Here is a 19,562-nt window from a genome sequence, read left to right as displayed (position 1 = left end):
AGAAGCAAGGTTAAACCATGTTCCTTAGATATCTCAATGTATCTATAAGGAATTACGATCAAGGGTCCTTTGTTTGACAAAGTAAAACCTCTTGTAGGAGTGACTACCATGACAATGATCAAAGGAGAAATATACAGTGAGGAGTCACGGTTAGGGCTTCAATAGTTACTTGGGGGCACCTTGTCAGTTCTCACTGTGGATAGGAATTGCCTTGGCTTGCACAAACTAAGGATATATTGTTGTCTTTGCAATCAATATCTCAATCCGTGATCATTCATTATTTCTATAATTTAACAAGATTTCATGCTAATTGTTTATACTGCCAAAAATAACTTCCCTGATATTTCACAGTATGACTTACTCCCCCAGTCTATGTAGTGAGTAACTAAGACAGCGGAGGGTGAGCAAAAAATACTTTTAAAAAGCTTGTCCCCATAGTTCCTTGTTCAATCTGTAATAATCCTGTTTCTCTACGCTGTCACCATCTCCACTTGAGGGGACTGGGCACATGTGTTTAAAGCAGTTCAATTCACCTTTTAAATATGCCTTTTCTTTAAAGGTTCCAGCCGTGTGATGTGACCAGCATGAGTAATCCCATTTAAAGGGGAATAACATGCATAAGGGAGCCCAATTTTGTGCCCCCTATTTACATAATTTAGTTTGGCAATCTGGAAAAGGGCTATTAACAGCATGGGGGGGTAGATCGATACTTTATTTCAACATCTCCAGCGTCATCTTGGTCCCAGATAAGAAGGCATCCACTAATTCAAATTCATGCTGGAGCCTGTGACGCTGCCATTAATTCCTGATAAGAAAGGACCGTTGTACTGCCTTACTTAATCTTTGACAGATGCTTCAGCCGGATCAATAGTCTTTCACTTTTTTTTTTCCAAAGAGAAGATTGATTGCTAGGAGTTACCTGCTGCTCGTTTCTACTTATCTCATTCCTCATTATTTTTCAAATTAGGCATTCTCTGGGGAACCCGAGGGGGGTTGGCATTAAAAACCAGTGACCCACTGAAATTCACATCAAGCACCGGATGTTTGGTAGAACAACCTTTGAAACCAACTTATTACGGTCAAGGAGTAAAACAGCGTTACAAACAAGTGGATTAAGCAGGAGCAGGCTATGGGAAGATCAGGGACGTACGACGGGGGAAGTTGCGGCTCGCGCCAGTGAAGAGGAAATAATCACAATGCTGCCTTCTCATGAATCATTAAGTAGCCCCATGCCTCTTAGCTCGACTCAAAACGCTGCATTTTCATCTATGGGTCTGAAAGGGTGTTTTTTGACAGCAGTATTACAGCTGATAAGCAAGACTCTGCCAGCTGATCAAGTACTGAGACAAGCATCCTGAGCAGCAGCTACACAGCAGCACTAGTCACTATGAGCAGTGGCAGTCAGTAGCAGCAGCACTAACAGCAGAAGCAGCAGCAACAGCAACTCTCTCGTGCCTTTTTTCTTCTTCTTTGTGTAGTTATAATCTGTTCTGAGATCAACGGCCAGGGAGGACGGGACAAGTGGATCAGGGCTGATAGCTGTCATCAAAACAACCCCAAACGCAGACCTGGCTGCCCACATGCCGATCGAATTTGTTTGCAAAATCAAATTTGCAGAGGAGGATGAGAAGCAGAAAGGCAAACAGGATGAGGACAAGGAGAGTCTGATTGAGGAGAGCTGCACACCTCCAGCTAAGGACCTGGTTGGCTTCGCCAACTCCAGCTCTCTCCATGGGATTAACCACATCTTTGTCTCGGGGCGCCTGGGCATTCGGCAGACCCTCTGGGCACTTGCCCTTTTGGCTTCTCTGGCACTCTTTTTGTACCAGGCAGCAAAGTGTGCCATCTCTTACCTGGAGCACCCTCACGTCACGGCTTTGAATGAGGAAGCAAGCCCTGAGATGGTCTTTCCTGCTGTGACCATCTGCAACATCAACCGCTTTCGTTTCTCTGCTCTCACCGATGCCGACATCTACCACCTGGCTAACCTCACAGGTCTACCTCCAAAAAACCGAGATGGCCACAAGCCCACTGATTTGGACTATCCTGCGCCCGACATGCAGGACATCTTCAACCGGACGGGACATCAGCTGGATGAGATGCTGAAGAGCTGCAACTTCAGTGGACAGAACTGCTCTGCCGAGGACTTCTCTGTGGTAAGTTGAAAAGTTTCCCAAATTAGACTTGCTTGTGTTTTGTTCTGAGAAACAATTTCATTTCATTCAGTGTTCATCTAAACGAAAACATTTAAAATACTGAAAACACAAGGCATTAGAAAAATAAGTATACATGTTCTTATGTATTCTGAATTTTATAAAACACAATTCCTTGGGACATAGCACTTGTCGTGTTTTTCCAAAACACCTGGAGGCCTGAAAGAAAAGGTTGAAGTCAGCTAAATACTTTAAAGTGTAATTAGTGTCATTTAAATTCTCTGTTCTGGTGTTACTTGAAGAGCCATGTGCTTTTTACTGGGACAAGCTTATAAAAATAGGATTCAGAGCTCTGTGTCAGTTAGCTTTCATCATGCACAGGGCAGCAACAGTTCTCTCATGATTTCCTAGTGTTTGAGAATGTAACGGCATGGAACAACTGCTCTGGCTCCCCTAAAGGGAAAAAAAGACTGTTTACTTTTTAAATACACGCTGTGGTTTTGTGCTACCTCTGATGCCAGCAGCATCTGAGAGAGTTCATGGCAACAAGATAATATTTTAAAAGCGAACTTCTCTTTCCCTCACTCCCTCTCTCTTTCTCTCTCTGGCATTGCAGAACCGCTGCCTAGCTCTCTCAGCTCTTGAACCTTTCAGGAGGGGAGGAGTAATGTTCCGCCAACGTTGTATTTCAATCTCACTGCTGTTAAGATTAAATATTTAGAGACAGACATACATGATTTTTGCATTAGCCAGATTGACTAAAAGGAATAAAAAAGAAATTCCATAAGCTTCTCTCACATCCGGACAGGAAGGTAAGGTCCTCTGTCTGTCTGTCTGTCTGTCTGTCTGTCTGTCTGTCTGTCTGTCTGTCTGTCTGTCTGTCTGTCTGTCTGTCTGTCTGTCTGTCTGTCTGTCTGTCTGTCTGTCTGTCTGTCTGTCTGTCTGTCTCTGTGTGTGTGTGTGTGTGTGTGTGTGTGTGTGTGTGTGTGTGTGTGTGTGTGTGTGTGTGTGTGTGTGTGTGTGTGTGTGTGTTGTGCACTATTTATTAAAGCCACAGCCCTGATAGCAGATGGAAGTTTTCCCTCTATCCAGAAGGAACAGGAATATGCAATGGCTTTAGTGATGATAAAGTACTGGTGTCAAGTCCTAATAGGCTGTGTTGAACATTGATACGCTCACTTTCCTGAGACCCAGGGATTCTCTCTTTTCATGGTGATTAAACAGTAATGCCCTTTGATCTGCCATGTTACAGACCAAGGAAATAATGACGTATCCTTCCTTATTTCTGTGACTGTTGCAATGTATTGGCAGCTTGTTTCATATGTAGTGCTTCTGATCTTCAAAAGAATCACTCACATAGTGACATGTTATTGCCCCTGACATATAGTAAGATCAACGTAGATTTCTCTTTTTTTTTCTCATCATGCTAAAATAATAATAAAATGACGGGTAAAGATGGCAAAATACTGGCAGCTTTGGAGATGCAATTCCAGAAGTTTGCAAAGTGCTTGGGTTCAAGCTATTGCTGCACCAGTTGATGAGAATGTCCTATGACACTTTGACAGTCCCTTCTCTCTAAGTACATCAATTAGGGGAAGATTGTGACATCCAGGAACGGGGCTGTCCTGTGTCAGCTGTTGAAACCTCGCTAGTTCCCCAGGATGGGGAGTGACTTCAGCACAGATTAAGATCCCGTAGAAAGTTCCTTAAGTTGATGTTTTCTCTCTGTCAGCTATGGGATCTGCATTTCGGGGGCTGTCAGTTAGATTTGTTACAGGCTTCCTACTGCCTCCACGCATGACAAGTCATTTACTCCACCCCCAAGGACAGCACAACTGGGAGGGAACATCTGTGTAAGGTGCCAGCCTTCCTGGTTTGGGAGCTCTGGATAAGGGCAGGCAGGGAAAGGATGGGATGGATGTGCGCTAGGTAGCTAACGGATGTTAAAACCATCCACAGTCTCTCTCACACTGCATTTACTCCTCTTTTCATGTGTGGGTGCCTCTGAGGAACGTGGAGCAACAGAAGTATGCAGCTAAGACTGAATATTAAACTAACTCACTAGAAGCATTGTTATTACAGGCAAGATGCAATTAAACACACACACTCTCCCTCTCTCTCCCTCTCTCTCTCTCTGTTTACTTTTTATTATTTTTCCTCAGTGATTTGCATATATCGGGAAGGCCTTACGCACAGGGCTGTGAGTTTCAATGGATCATTCAGAGGTTTCCAGATGTTTTGTTTATGTGATGACTGAGATGCTGCTCTGGGGAAAATTGTCTCATGAATAGTCTCATTCCAAGGCATTTGTCATTTCATTATTTGTCCCTAAAGAAACATTCTGTCTTTATTACCTTGCAACTGATATTTTATTTTGATATTTTTCAACTGGTCTCTCACAGAACACTTCAGTGTTCTCACGTTAGACACATAATTGAATTGAAAAATGACACGGTGTGACACACTGTGAGTCTGAATCATGTGCTTTGAAATGCAATAATTGGTAGGGAAAAAGGAATTCAAAACCATGCATTTGCGCTTGAGGCATTCAAGACCCCACCGAGATAGCGGTACATAGCAATTTATTGTACATTCTAGTCCCTAAGATTGAAATGATTTTCAAAGAAAAATAAGATTTGTCATCCAAACAAGGTAGCTCTGTTGGAATCCTATCGTCAGAAACTCCTTGGATCGATGTGGACTATCAAAGACATGTTGGAATCCTATCGTCAGAAACACCTTGGATAGATGTGGACTATCAAAGACCTGTTGGAATCCTATCGTCAGAAACAGCCTGGATAGACGTGGACTGTCAAAGACCTGTTGGAAGCCTATCGTCAGAAACACCTTGGAAAGACGTGGATTATCAAAGACCTGTTGGAAGCATATCGTCAGAAACAGCCTGGATAGACGTGGACTGTCAAAGACCTGTTGGAAGCCTGTCGTCAGAAACAGCTTGGATAGACGTGGACTATCAAAGACCTGTTGGAAGCCTATCGTCAGAAACAGCCTGGATAGACGTGGACTGTCAAAGACCTGTTGGAAGCCTGTCGTCAGAAACAGCTTGGATAGACGTGGACTATCAAAGACCTGTTGGAAGCCTATCGTCAGAAAAACCTTGGATAGATGTGGACTGTCAAAGACCTGTTGGAAGCCTATCGTCAGAAAAACCTTGGATAGACGTGGACTAACAAAGACCTGTTGGAAGCCTATCGTCAGAAAAACCTTGGATAGACGTGGACTAACAAAGAGCTGTTTTTCAGGAGATTGATTGGTGTATTTTGTGCTGTTATTTTGCTTTGAAAAGAAATTGCTAAGAAAAATGCAGCTACTAGCGTTGTCATATTTTACGTTTTACAGATGTAATGCAACATTAGCTGTTCTCAGTCCCTATTCAATTCAACAATCTATTTTCCTAGTAGGTCTTGATGTTCACATGTAATTTAAGAATGTGTTGACTGGTCAACAAATAGGAAAACAAATAGCTGATCTATTTTAGAACGCGGTCGTACATAATTACATATCAGAAGGATTTGTTTCCCTTCATTAGGCTAATAACTTTGCAGATTGTCAGCATTGTTTGACTAGCATTTTATACCATTTGGTGTAATTAAAAATCATATTGACTCTGATTATTTTAGCACCAGATAGAGCTGACCCAACATGCCATGAATAAATGCTATATTCCCAGTTTTTTTTAACCTCCAGGATAATTGTTATTTCATTGTGTTGTGCTATCATGTAAATCTGTCTCCCCAGCATGTGCAGAGAGCCCTTTGGCATTTTAAAGAGGATATTTTGGATTTGTTTGCTCTCTCAGTCAGCTCTGGTTGCAGCTGCATTATCAGATTTAGCTTGCAATAAGGACAGATCCCTTTCACATATATTCATATGGTTAACTAAGTGGTGTTGGTATGACGTGCAGCAATCTATGTAACATGGGTTAACGCAGTCACAATTAAAGGTCTCTGCAATTTGGCCCCTTTGCAATTTGTCATTTCTGCGTGTTAAGTCATTGTTGAGAGGCTGGTGTGTAAGTCCTTGTTGAGAGGCTGGTGTGTTTTAATAGATAATTGAATATTTAACAACGTGATCCTGAATGGTTAACTGTTCTTGATCTCCTCTACCTCATCTATTTCAATCAAATCAAGTGTTGGAACAAGGATAATGAAATCAATAGTATGCAGAATGGTTAGGCAAGCATGTATGGTGATGCTGTTGTTGATCCTTACCAAGGCAGACAACTGCCTGACTAGATATCTGGGGCTTTGTCCATACAGCATACGGCTTTGAGCCAGATTGTATTAACCTACAGCTTGTTATTGCTAAGCTCTAGTGAATTTCCTATACGCAAAAACTCCCAAGTCAACAACATAAGTAGGCACTCTTTATATCTGATTTCTTTGTGTCGTCCTGTGAAATGATTTGCCAAGAACCGGTGCTCTTTGTTGACACCGTCAACAAGTGGGCTGGCACCCACCCTCTCCCGGGGTGGCATGTCACCCTTGTCTTGGAGTGAGTGCTGCACATGAGCATGACATCAGGTCCCCCAGTGGGTTTAGCATCTGACCCCCCCCACCCCCCCACCCCCACCCCCTCAGTGAAAGTGGGACAGTGAAAGTGACCTCCTTTCTGGAGCTTCATCTGAAACAACCTGTCAATTAGCCATCCAGTTCCACTGCTATGGGCCTCTCTCTCTGCAGCTTACCATGCTACTCCACATCTGATGTACAGACTCAATCTGAATTTAGAGCCCTCTTTAGTTAGGATATGAGCAGCTAGGGGGAGACCACACATTTGCAGTTGCTAGCTGTACTACTAGAGATCTTGGTTCGAGTCCAGGTTCTGTCGCAGCCGGCCGCGACCGGGAGACCCGTGGGGCGGCACACAATTGGCCCAGTGTCGTTCGGTTTGCGGGAGGGTTTGGCCGGCAGGGATGGCATCGTTCTAGCAACTCCTGTGGCGGGCCGGACGCCTGCACGCTGACACGGCTGCCAGGTGTACGGTGTATCCTCTGACACATTGGTGTTGCTGGCTTCCGGGTTAAGCGGGCATTGTGTCAAGAAGCAGTGTGGCTTGGTTGGGTCATGTTTCGGAGGACGCATGGCTCTCAACCTTCACCTCTCCAGAGTCCGTATGGGAGTTGCAGCGATGAGACAAGACTGTAACTACCAATTAGATACCATGAAATTTGGGAGAAAAACAGGTAAAAGTAAAAAAATATATATATATTTAACCTCTACGGGATAATATATGTATTTAACCTCTATCAACGATGATGGTATCTTTTACCAGATCTAATGTGTTATATTCTCCGTCATTCATTTCACATTTCCACAAACCTTAAAGTGTTTATTTTCAAATGGTATCAAGAATATGCATATCCTTACTTCAGGTCCTGAGCTACAGGCAGTTAGATTTGGGTATGTCATTTTAGGCGAAAATTGAAAAAAAGGGTTGGATCCTTACAAAGAAATACTTCAGTTTATCAAGCTGCTCTCTGATGGGGGATACGCAAACAGTACTGTAGGTGTAACCTATTCCGGGCCCTGTCCAACCAACACTGTCCTCCTCCACGCTGGAAATGAATTAGTCATATTGGTCGGCTGCTTTACTCAATATGCATCATCTGTGGCCAGCTACTGTATAATACAAAACCAAACAGTTTATTTTCTTAAAGGATTTGTCTTTTTTTAATCATTTCTGAGAAGATTTAAAACATCTTACCTCTGCAAGCTTTGGAACACTAGGCTGTATATGAGGAGAAGCTAGAGCTTAGGGTTGGATTCTAACTCTACGATAAAGGTTTCTAATGCTCCGGTGAAGTTAACCCCCTTCTAACCCCTGGGTGTCATCGACTCATACATTTGTCTCCTTTTGAGAAGTAGCACACCAAGCTGTTGGTTGTGTTAATGTGTGTGCGTGCGTGCTTGTGTGTACACACACGTTTCATCACAGGCTGAAGGACTTGGTTCAACAAGATTGATAATAACCCCCAACTGGCCCTCCCCCTTCCATGGATCGATATATCCTTCAGTCAGATTGCTTCCCAGGCCTTAAGCCTAGTGTGACTAATTATCTGGTTGTTGTGTTTTGGTCCAGGTCTCTGCTGCATTTGTTGATGCTGCCAGAGCCAGGTTCGAGTTTGATTTTAGTCTAGAGCAACATTTCTATTAGTAGAAACAGAGTTGTTGGTCGAACTCAGTCAATAGGGCTGACTTTTCCTAATTTACATGTAAAGTGTGCTCCATTGGTCTATTACTATTAAGTAATGAACCATGAGTAGCCATTTCCACACCTCACACAATATTGGGCTGAAAATATATTTGTTATTCTCTATTCAGTGGGGTCCAAAATTATTTACATCCTTGATAAAGATGAGCAGTAATGAGTGTATCAAATAAATAAATCAAATACAGAGCTACAGTGGGGCAAAAAAGTATTTAGTCAGCCACCAATTGTGCAAGTTCTCCCACTTAAAAAGATGAGAGAGGCCTGTAATTTTCATCGTAGGTACACTTCAACTATGACAGACAAAATGAGAAAAAAAATCCAGAAAATCACATTGTAGAATTTTTAATGAATTTAGTGTACCTATGATGAAAATTACAGGCCTCTCTCATCTTTTTACGTGGGAGAACTTGCACAATTGGTGGCTGACTAAATACTTTTTTGCCCCACTGTATATTGTACGCTAAAAAGAACAGGGAAATTCTATTATTTTATACTAATATTTTATATATTTTATTATTTTATACGAATAGAATTCTAAAACACATTAATGTGTACCATGATTACGGATAAAGAATCGTGAATAATGATGCGTGAGAAAGATAGTGTAAAAGGTTATACCCCCAAGTCATGCTAACTTCTCACCATTACCAATAACAGGGGATATTAGCATGTCTTGGGGGTATGATTTTTGACCCTCGCTAACTTTCTCACTCATAATTATTCACAATTCATTTAGGATTATCCGCAATCATGATAGCATCCACATTAATGTAGACGTGTTTAGAAATATTCTATTCTTATTTGCAATAACTCCAAGTGACTCCAAAATGACACAGTACATTATTTACCATTCATTTCTATTGGGCACAAAACAATTTGAAATCTAACCAAAATGAACTGCAAATGCATGCAAGTTTGTAGAGGCACAAGCTTGATGTTAGGAATATGGGACCAAATACTAAACTTTTAACTATTTATTTATAGGAATCTTTATGGGTGTCTTATTTTGACCCCTACCTTTTTGAGAAAAAAAGTATTACTTGTTAGGTAAAATCTTTCTCTGAGCAATTGTATTAGTATTAAATAATATAATCTCCCCATTGTTTGTAGCGTACAATATAGCTCAGTATTTGAATGATTTATTTTATACTGTCATTATTGCTCATCTTAATCAAGGGTGTCAATCATTTCGGACCCTACTGTATGTTTTGAAAAACAGTTTTGCACTCTCCATCTGAATACAGTAGGGTTGCATCCCAAATGGCACCCTATTCCCGATGTGTGAGCAGTAATGAACGGTACTGAACATAAATATAAATGCAACGTAAAACAACTTAAATTATTTTACTGAGTTACAGTTCATATAAGGAAATCAGTCAATTGAAATAAATTAATTATGCCCTAAACTATGGATTTCACATGACTGGTCAGGGGCACAGCCATGGGTGAGCCTGGGAGGGCATAGGTCCACCCACTTGGGAGCCAAGCCCACCCACTGGGGAGCCAGGCCCAGCCAATCAGAATCACCCCCCCCCCCCTAAATGCACGCTCCCTAAATCTGTGGCTTTGTGTTGGGTTACAAAACTGCACATTTTCAATTGGCCTTTTATTGTCCCCAGCACAAGGTGCCCCTGTGTCATCATGCTGTTTAATCAGCTTTTGATATGCCACTGTCAGGTGGATGGATTATCTTGACGAAGGAGAAATGCTCACTAACAGGGATGTAACAAATTTGATAAATAATGATTTTGTGCATTTGGAACATTTCTGGGATCTTTTATTTCAGCTCACGAAACATGGGACCAACATGTTGTGTTTTATATTTTTGTTCAGTATATATAGGAAATAGTGCACTAAGTAATGCGCTATATAGGGAATATAATTTGGGACACAACCTAGGTGATGATGATGAAAGCTACTGACCAAAGATGCACTGTACAGTAAGTACTCTTTTCTTTCTTCAGTGGAGACAGCCTGGAGAGCTGTTTTTGCTTGGGTTTTCGAATCACCGAATACATTAGTGGAAATGTATCAAGCCTGCTTTTAGACCACACAAGATTATACATGCTTGCATGTTGTTTCTTTAACCAGTATCGCGTATATACTTTGAAAGATGAATGTTTAAATTCTAAAGATACTTAAAATGTAGAAACCATTGTGGCTGCGATTTGCATGGAAATAGCGGTGATTACTTGGGCTACCATTCAGCGGCAGGAAATGACAAGGAGCACAAATGTCACGGTGCATATCTACCCCCAGTGCTATCTGCATCTGCATGATGCACTGTCTGTGCCTGGTACTGTATATCTGCTTGGCTGGACAATTGGCCCATGTTCTGAATTATGTCTAATGTCACACACTTGGCTCGGCCCCTTGCTGATCTTTTGAGAGTGTCCTGGCCCCACTTTTGCATAAATTATCGAGCGGAATTTCAAACAATGTATTTCATTTTCTGTGCTCATTTTACAGATTCATGTTATACCTTTTGCATATTTGCCACTATCGCTAAAAGAAAATACGCAATCCAGGTAGGACCTATATGGATACGGTGACATTACTGTCAGGTGTGAAATTCTGTCTTGATCATTCAGAACACAAGTGTCATGAAGAGGACCACTACTAGAATCCCTTTTTCCTGTGAGAGAGGTTTGTTAAAGCCTGTGGTATGGTTCCCAATATTGCTATATATAGAAAACATTAGGCCTGATTTACTAAGCATTTAAACTAGTACAAAGTTTGCACTTTTGAGTTTTAGAAGGGCATGCACCATAGTGGGATGATTTATCTCTGTCCCCCCCTGACTTAGAATACCAGATGCAAACGTTGCACTGGTGTAAATGGACATCTGTTATGTTGAGTGGGGGAAAAAGTGGAAATAATAATGAAAATAACCTTTGACAGTACTTTAGTTAATGAAGGAATTAATATATTCAAATAAAGTAAATAAATCATTTCTAAAGGTAGACTAGTTACTTGAACAAGGTTGTACAGTACCTTGAATAAATAAAGTTATGCAAAAATATTCATGATCATTGATATATTTCTGTACATGGCCTAATCTTTCCAGACAGAAAATGTCCCTGTGTGCCAGACCAGCAGGTTGTGTGGAGACATGATGTTGACAAACCACTCAACCTTCAGGTGCAGAGAAATGTCATCTGATTTTGTCTCCCAGTGCTTGATTTGCCACCTCTCATTGTGTCATTCTGCTAGTACATTTCACTTATGGCGTGTCTCGAATCAAATCAAACCAAATTGTATTGGTCACATACATATATGGTTGGCAGATGTTATTGCGGGTGTAGCGAAATGCTTGTGCTTCTCGTTCCGACCGTGCAGCAATATCTAACAATTCCACAACAACTACCTAATACACACAAATCTAAGTAAAGGAATGGAATAAGAGTATATACATATAAATATATGGATGCACAATGGCAGAGCGGCATAGGTAAGATGCAACAGATGGTATAAAATACAGTATATACATATGGGATGAGTAATGCAAGATATGTAAACATTATTAAAGTAGCATTACTAAAGTGACTAGTGATCCATTATTAAAGTGGCCAATGATTTCAAGTCTGTATGTAGGCAGCAGCCTCTCTGTGTTAGTGATACCTGTTTAACAGTATGATGACCTTGAGATAGAAGCTGTTTTTCAGTCTCTCGGTCACAGCTTTGATGCACCTGTACTGACATCGCCTTCTGGATGGTAGCGGGGTGAACAGGCAGTGGCTCGGGTGGTTGTTGTTCTTGATGATCTTTTTGATCTCTTTGGAGAGCGTTGCGGTTGAGGGCAGTGCATTTGCCATACCAGGCGGTGATACAGCCCGACAGGATGTGCATTTGTAAAAGTATGTGAGGGTTTTAGGTGACAAGCCACATTTCTTCAGCCTCCTGAGGTTAAAGAGGTGCTGTTGCACCTTCTTCACCACACTGTCTGTGTGGGTGGACCATTTCAGTTTGTCCGTGATGTGTACGTCGAGGAACTTAAAACTTTCCACCTTCTCCATTGCTGTCCCATCGATGTCAAAGGGGGATGTTCCCTTAGCTGTTTCCTGAAGTCCACAATGGTCTCCTTTGATTTGTTGACGTTGACTGAGAGGTTGATCACCTCCTTTGTTTTGTTGACGTTGACCGAGAGGTTGTGAGGGCACACTGAGTGCCCTCACCTCCTCCCGGTAGGCTGTCTCATCGTTGATGGTAATCAAACCTACTACTGTTGTGTCATCTGCAAACTTGACGATTGAGTTGGAGGGGTTCATGGCCACACAGTCATGGGTGAACAGGGAGAACAGGAGGGGGCTGAGCACACACCCTTGTGGGGCCCCAGTGTTGAGGATCAGCAAAGTGGAGATGTTGTTTCCTACCTTCACCGCCTGGGGGCGGCCTGTCAGGAAGTCCGGGACACAATTGCACACAATTGCACAATTGAGATCCAGTGCCTCAAGCTTAGTGATGAGCGTGGAGGGTACAATGGAGTTGAATGCTGAGCTATAGTCAATGACAGCATTCTTACATACAGTTGAAGTCGGAAGTCTGCATACACTTAGGTTGGAGCATTAAAACTCGTTTTTCAATCACTCCACAAATGTCTTGTTAAACTTCTTGATTCTACTTGAGACGCATATGTCTCAAGTAGGCACCTGGAAATGCAAATGCGCTACGCTAAATGCTAAATGTACTCGTTAAAACTCAAACCTTGATCAAAATTCACAAGCAGGGTATTGAATTAAAGCTACACTCGTTGTGAACCTAGCCAACAAGTCAGATTTTTAAAATGCTTTTCGGCGAAAGCATGAGAAGGTATTATCTGATAGCATGCAACACCTCAAAATGCCTGAATGCGACGTAAACAAAGACTCTGCTTATCCGACGCAGCACAAAACGCAGAAATAAAATATAAAACATTCATTACCTTTGACGAGCTTCTTTCTTGGCACTCCTATATGCCCCATAAACATCACTATTGGGTCTTTTTTTCGTTTAAATCGGTCCATATATACCCAAAATAGCTTTCTATGGAAGCTGTGTCATTCAGAAAAAAACATTGTTTTTAAACGCTGCGTCATTTTTTAAAATTAAAAAAGTCGATGATAAACTTTCACAAAACACTTCGAAATCCTTTTGTAATCCAACTTTAGGTATTAGTAAACGTTTATAATCTATCAAAATGATTACAGGGCGATGTATATTCAATAGCTCCTCGTCTGCAAATCAATGGCTGCCATTGTCCACATTTACAGCGTCCTGGTGGAGACTGGAAGAAACGGAAGCCAGATACTTGGATTTTCCAACAAAAAATTCAATTGAAAATGACGACAATGGCGACATCGTGTGGAATTTGAATGAATTGCATGCAGGTCGATATTACATTTTGTCCTCTTTTAACAACTCATGAAAGTGACTTATGGAAATTATTTTTAGCTTTCAGAGAGCAGTTTTTCTTGCGTTTTTCAATGAAACACACGATCTGTTATAGTCACAGCCGTGATTTAACCAGTTTTAGAAACTTCAGAGTGTTTTCTATCCACACATACTAATCATATGCATATACTATATTCCTGGCATGAGTAGCAGGACGCTGAAAAGTTGCGCGATTTTTAACAGAATGTTCGAAAAAGGAGGGGGTAGAAGTAAGTAATCTCCTTCACTTATAATTCACAGTATCACAATTCCAGTGGGTCAGAAGTTTGCATATACGAAGTTGCCTGTGCCTTTAAACAGCTTGGAAAATTCCAGAAAATGATGTCATGACTATAGAAGCTTGTGATAGGCTAATTGACATAATTTGAGTCAGTTGGAGGTGTACCTGTGGATGTATTTCAAGGCCTACCTTCAAACTCATTGCCTCTTTGCTTGACATCATGGGAAAATCAAAAGAAATCAGCCAAGATCTCAGAAAACAATTGTGGACCTCCACATGTCTGGTTCACCCTTGGGAACAATTTCCAAACGCCTGAAGTTACCACGTTCATCAGTACGAGCAATAGTACACAAGTATAAACACCATGGCACCACGCAGCCATCATACCGCTCAGGAAGGAGACGCGTTCTGTCTCCTAGAGATGAACGTACTTTGGTGCGAAAAGTTTAAATCAATCCCAGAAAAACAGCAAGATAGATACAAAAGATACAAAAGATAGATACAAAAGTATCTAAATCCACAGTAAAACGAGTCCTATATCGACATAACCTGAAAGGCCGCTCAACAAGTAAGAAGCCACTGCTCCAAAACATGCATAAAAAAGCCAGACTACTGTTTTCAATTGCACATGGGAACAAAGATCGTACTTTTTAAATATCTTCTGGTCTGATGGAACAAAAATAGAATTGTTTGGCAATAATGTCCATCGTTATGTTTGAAGGCAAAAGGGGAGCCTTGCAAGCTGAAGAACACCATCCCAACTGTGAAGCACGGTGTGGCAGCACCATGTTGTGGGGGTGCTTTGCTGCATGAGGGACTGGTGCACTTCAGTAAATATATGGCTTCATGAGTAGGGGAAATTATGTGGATATATTGAAGCAACATCTCAAGACATCAGTCAGGAAGTTAAAGCTTGGTCGCAAATGTGTCTTCCAAATGGACATTGACCCCAAGCATACTTCCAAAGTTGTGGCAAAATGGCTTAAGGACAACAAAGTCAAGGTAATGGAGTGGCCATCACAAAGCCCTGACCTCAATCCTATAGTAAATGTGTGGGCAGAACTGAAAAAGCATGAGCGAGCAAGGAGGCCTACACACCTGACTCAGTTACACCAGCTCTGTCAGGAGGAAGGGGCGAAAATTCACCCAAAATTCACCCAACTTATTGTGGGAAGCTTGTGGAAGGCTACCCTAAATGTTTGACCCAAGTTAAACAATTTAAAGGCAATGCTACCAAATACTAATTGAGTGTATGTAAACTTCTGACCCACTGGGAATGCGATGAAAGAAATAAAAGCTGAAATAAATCATTTTCTCTACTATTATTCTGACATTTCACATTCTTCAAATTAAGTGGTGATCCTAACTGACATAAGACAGGGAAATCTTATTAGGATTAAATGTCAGGAATTGTGAAAAGCTGAGTCTAAATGTATTTGGCTAAGGTGTATGTAAACTTCCGACTTCAACAATAGGTTTTCCTCATTTCAGATGGGATAGGGCAGTGTGATGGTTATTGCATCGTCTGTGGACCTATTTAGGCAGTAAGTAAATAGAAGTGGGTCTAGGGTGACAGGTAAGGTGGATGGAGGTGATATGGTTATTGAATAGTCTCTCAAAGCACATCATGGTGACAGATGTGAGTGCTATGAGATGATAGTAATTTAGTTCAATTACCTTTGCCTTCTTTGGTACAGGAACAATGGTGGCCAACTTGAAGCATGTGTGGACAGCAGACTGAGATAATGAGGGATTGAATACTCTGTAAACACACCAGCCAGCTGGTCTGCGCAAGTTCTGAGGACGCGGCTAGGAATGTCGTCTGAGCTGGCAGCCCTGCGAGGGTAACAGATTTAAATGTCTTACTCACGTCGGCCACGTAGAAGGAGATCCCACAGTCCTTGGTAGCAGGCCACATCAGTGGCACTGTATTATCCTCAAAGTGGGCAAAGAAGGTGATTCGTTTGTCTGGACGCAAGATATCAGTGTCCGTGATGTGGCTGGTTTTTCTTTTGTAGTCCGTGATTGTCTGTAGACCCTGCCACATGTCTGAGCCGTTGAATTGAATCTCCACTTTGTCTCTATACTGACAATTTGCTTGTCTGATTGCCTTGCGGAGGGAATAACTACACTGTTGTATTCGGCCATATTCCCAGTCACCCTTCCATGGTTAAATGCGGTGGTTCGCCATTTCAGTTTTGCGTGAATGCCGCCTTCTATTCACAGTTTATGGTTAGGGTAGGTTTTAATAGTTACAGTAGGTACAACCCTTCCTATACACTTCCTTATAAACTCAATCACCGAATCAGCATATACGTCAATATTATTATCTGAGGCTACCCGGAACATGTCCCAGTCTGCATGATCAAAACAATCTTGAAGCACAGATTCCGATTGGTCAGACCAGCGTTGAATAGTCCTTAGCACAGGTACATCCTGTTTGAGTTTCTGCCTGTAGGAAGGGAGGAGAAAAAGAGAGTTGAGGTCAGATTTGCCGAAAGGAAGGCAGGGGAGGGCTTTGTATGCATTGCAGAAGTTAGAGTAGCAGTGATCCAGTGTTTTTCAAGCTACAATCAATATGCTGATAGACTTTAGGTAGCCTTGTTCTCAAATTGGCTTTGTTAAAATCCCCAGCTACAATAAATGCTACCTCAGGATATATGGTTTCCAGTTTGCATAAAGTCCAGTGAAGTTCCTTGAGGGCCGTCGTGGTGTCGGAATGAGGGGGGATATACACGGCTGTGACAATAACCTATGAGATTTCCCCTGGGAGATAATACGGTCAGCATTTGATTGTGAGGAATTCTAGGTCAGGTAAACAAAAGGACTTGAGTTCCTGTATGTTGTTACAATTACACCATGAGTCGTTAATCATGAAACATACACCTTGCCCTTCTTCTTCCCAGAGAGATGTTTATTAGACGCACAAAGAATCCGACTCCGACAGCATATCCTGCGAGAGCCATGTTTCTGTGAAACAGAGTATGTTACAATCCCTGATGTCTCCCTGGAAAGCAAACCTTGCCCTAATTTTGTCTACCTTGTTATCTAGAGAGTAATTAGCGAGTAATATACTCGGAAGCTGTGGGTGGTGTGCGCGCCTCCGAAGTCTGAACAGAAGACCGCTACGTCTACCTCTTCTCCGGCGGCGTTGTTTTGGGTCAGCCTCTGGAATCAGTTCAAATATCCTGGGTGGTTCAGACAAGGATCCGCTTCCGGAAAGTCGTATTCCCGGTCGTAGTGATGGTAAGTTGACGTCGCTATGATATCCAATAGTTTTTCCCGGCTGTATGTAATAACACATAAGATTTGCTGGGCTAACAATGTAAGAAATAATACATAAAAAAATGAAATACTGCAAAGTATCCTAAGGACTAGAAGTGAGGCAGCCCTCTCTGTCGGCGCCATCTTTCATGTTTACAGATCCTTGCGTCTGAGGTACAGGGAATACATTATTGTAATCAACTGCACTTAAAATCACCAAATTACTTCCTGTTAGATTCCAATATGATATGGCCACACTGTCTATTTATTCATGTTTTTTACTCCTTCAGTTATGCCATATTACAAATTAATAAATTCATTTTGTGGATATACACACATTTGCACAATTTAAAGTAAACATTGGGAAACTGAAGAATTTGGGTGGTGCAGGAGATTACATGACTGGACCCCTCAACATTCTACATTCCAAATTCATTCTGACCATGACTGGACAGTTAGTTCCTCGGTGGTCCAGACAGGGCCGGACTGTCTCTCTCTTGGCTGTGGTCTGATCTACTCTTCATGTCTTTTGTCTTCTTCCTGACCTACAGCTTTGCTCTGGGAGCAGTCCCAAATGGCACAATATTCCCTATATACAGTGCACTACATTGGACCAAAAGCCATGGGCCCTGGTCAAAAGGGAATATTGTGCCATTTGGGACAACCTTAAGACAATTGAGTCATGGATTGTGTATGTGTGCCATTCAGAGGGTGAATGGCAAGACAAAATATTTAAGTGCTTTTGAACGGGCTGTGGTAGTAGGTACCAGGCGCACCAGTTTGAGTGTGTCAAGAACTGCAACACTGCTGTGTTTTTCACACTCATCAGTTTCCTGTGTGTATCAAGAATGGTCCACCACCCAAATTACATCCAGCCAACGGCAGGACAGTGGTCGAAAACGGGTCATTGATGAAAGAGGACAAAGGAGGCTGACACGAATTGTGCAGAGCAACAGACAGGCTACAGTTAGTCTACTGACAGTCCAGTACAACATTGTTGCCCAAAGACCCATAAAATAATGCACAACTCGTCGTACCTTGACATGAATGGTGTATGGCAGCTGACGACCTTAGAGTTCCACTTCTTTCAGCAAAAAACAAGAAACTGCGGTTGCATTGGGCTAAGGAACAAAAACACTGGACACAAGAGAATTGGAAAAACATTGCCTGGTCTGATGAATCCCAGTTCCTACTGTTTCATACTGATGGGAGGACTAGGGTATGGAGAAAACCACATGAGCACATGCATCCATCATGCCGCATGTCAACATTGCCGGCTGGCAGTGGTGGTGTGATGTTGTGGGCTGTGTTTTCATTGCACACATTGGGCCCCTTGATAAAAGTAGAGCAATGTTTGAATGCCACATGATATCTGAACATCATTGCCAATCAGGTGTATCCCTTCCCGGCAGCAGTGTATCCATCTGAGAATAGATTTTTTTTCCGCAGGATAATGCCTCATGCCACAAGACTAGAATTGTCCAGGAATGGTTCCACGAAAATGACAGTGAATTCAGCTTACTGCAGTGGCCTGCCCAGTCACCAGATATCAAACTAAGCTGCAAACTGAGCATCTGTGGGATGAGATGGAACAAGCTATTCGGAGTAGAGGTCCACTACCAGCCAGCATTCGAGTCAAGATGGGCCAGCATCCCTGTGGAACGCTTTTGACACCTTGTTGAGTCCATGCCCGACGAGTTGAGGCTATTCTAAAGTCAAAAGGGGGTGCAACTCAATATTAGGAAGGTGTTTCTGTTTTGTACACTCAGTGTAACTGTGCCATCCTTTCCTGATAGTGTTGTCAAGATTAATTATGTTTATCCTAATGTAGGCTAATGAGAAAGCTGCGTGTTTCTTTGTCAATGATTTGAAACACGGCCCTGCTCCCTAAATGCCCGCTCCACTCAATAACCTATTAAAGTTGAATCACAGATAACTTGGTGCGCATTAGGAGAGAACTCTGAAATCTGTGCTGACATTGATCCAGCAGGGAGAGCACCTAGTGGCTTTCTAGAATAGTGCCGGAGGGGATGGCTGCCATTTTACGGGTTCCTAACCAACTGCGCTATTTTGTTCGATTTTTTTTGCATTGTTTGTAACCTTTTTTTTTAAACTTTTTTTGTACATAATGACCGGAAATAACTTCTGGACATCAGAACAGCGATTACTCACCTCGAACTGGACAAAGATTTTTTATTTAACGAGTCCAATGCGAAGGATAGACTGTTCTTTCTGCCACCACACCGCAAGCCAAGAGTCAA

At 42.0% G+C, this 19,562-nt stretch overlaps 1 protein-coding gene across 1 annotated transcript in view; it reads left to right on the top strand.

Annotated features, from left to right (window-relative positions):
- Positions 1-1,403: 1,403 nt before the first annotated feature.
- LOC139380169 (acid-sensing ion channel 4-A-like) overlaps positions 1,404-19,562 on the top strand; it is a 145,097-nt gene continuing 126,938 nt past the window's right edge. The window contains exon 1 of the mRNA XM_071122614.1: positions 1,404-2,156. Coding sequence (XP_070978715.1) covers positions 1,581-2,156 — 576 coding nt within the window. The 5' untranslated portion in view covers positions 1,404-1,580. The remainder of the gene's footprint in view (positions 2,157-19,562) is intronic.

Source organism: Oncorhynchus clarkii, chromosome 22 (assembly GCF_045791955.1).
Source record: "Oncorhynchus clarkii lewisi isolate Uvic-CL-2024 chromosome 22, UVic_Ocla_1.0, whole genome shotgun sequence".
In the NCBI taxonomy this organism is placed as follows: Eukaryota; Metazoa; Chordata; class Actinopteri; order Salmoniformes; family Salmonidae; genus Oncorhynchus; species Oncorhynchus clarkii.
This window is presented reverse-complemented; position numbering and strand designations above follow the sequence as displayed.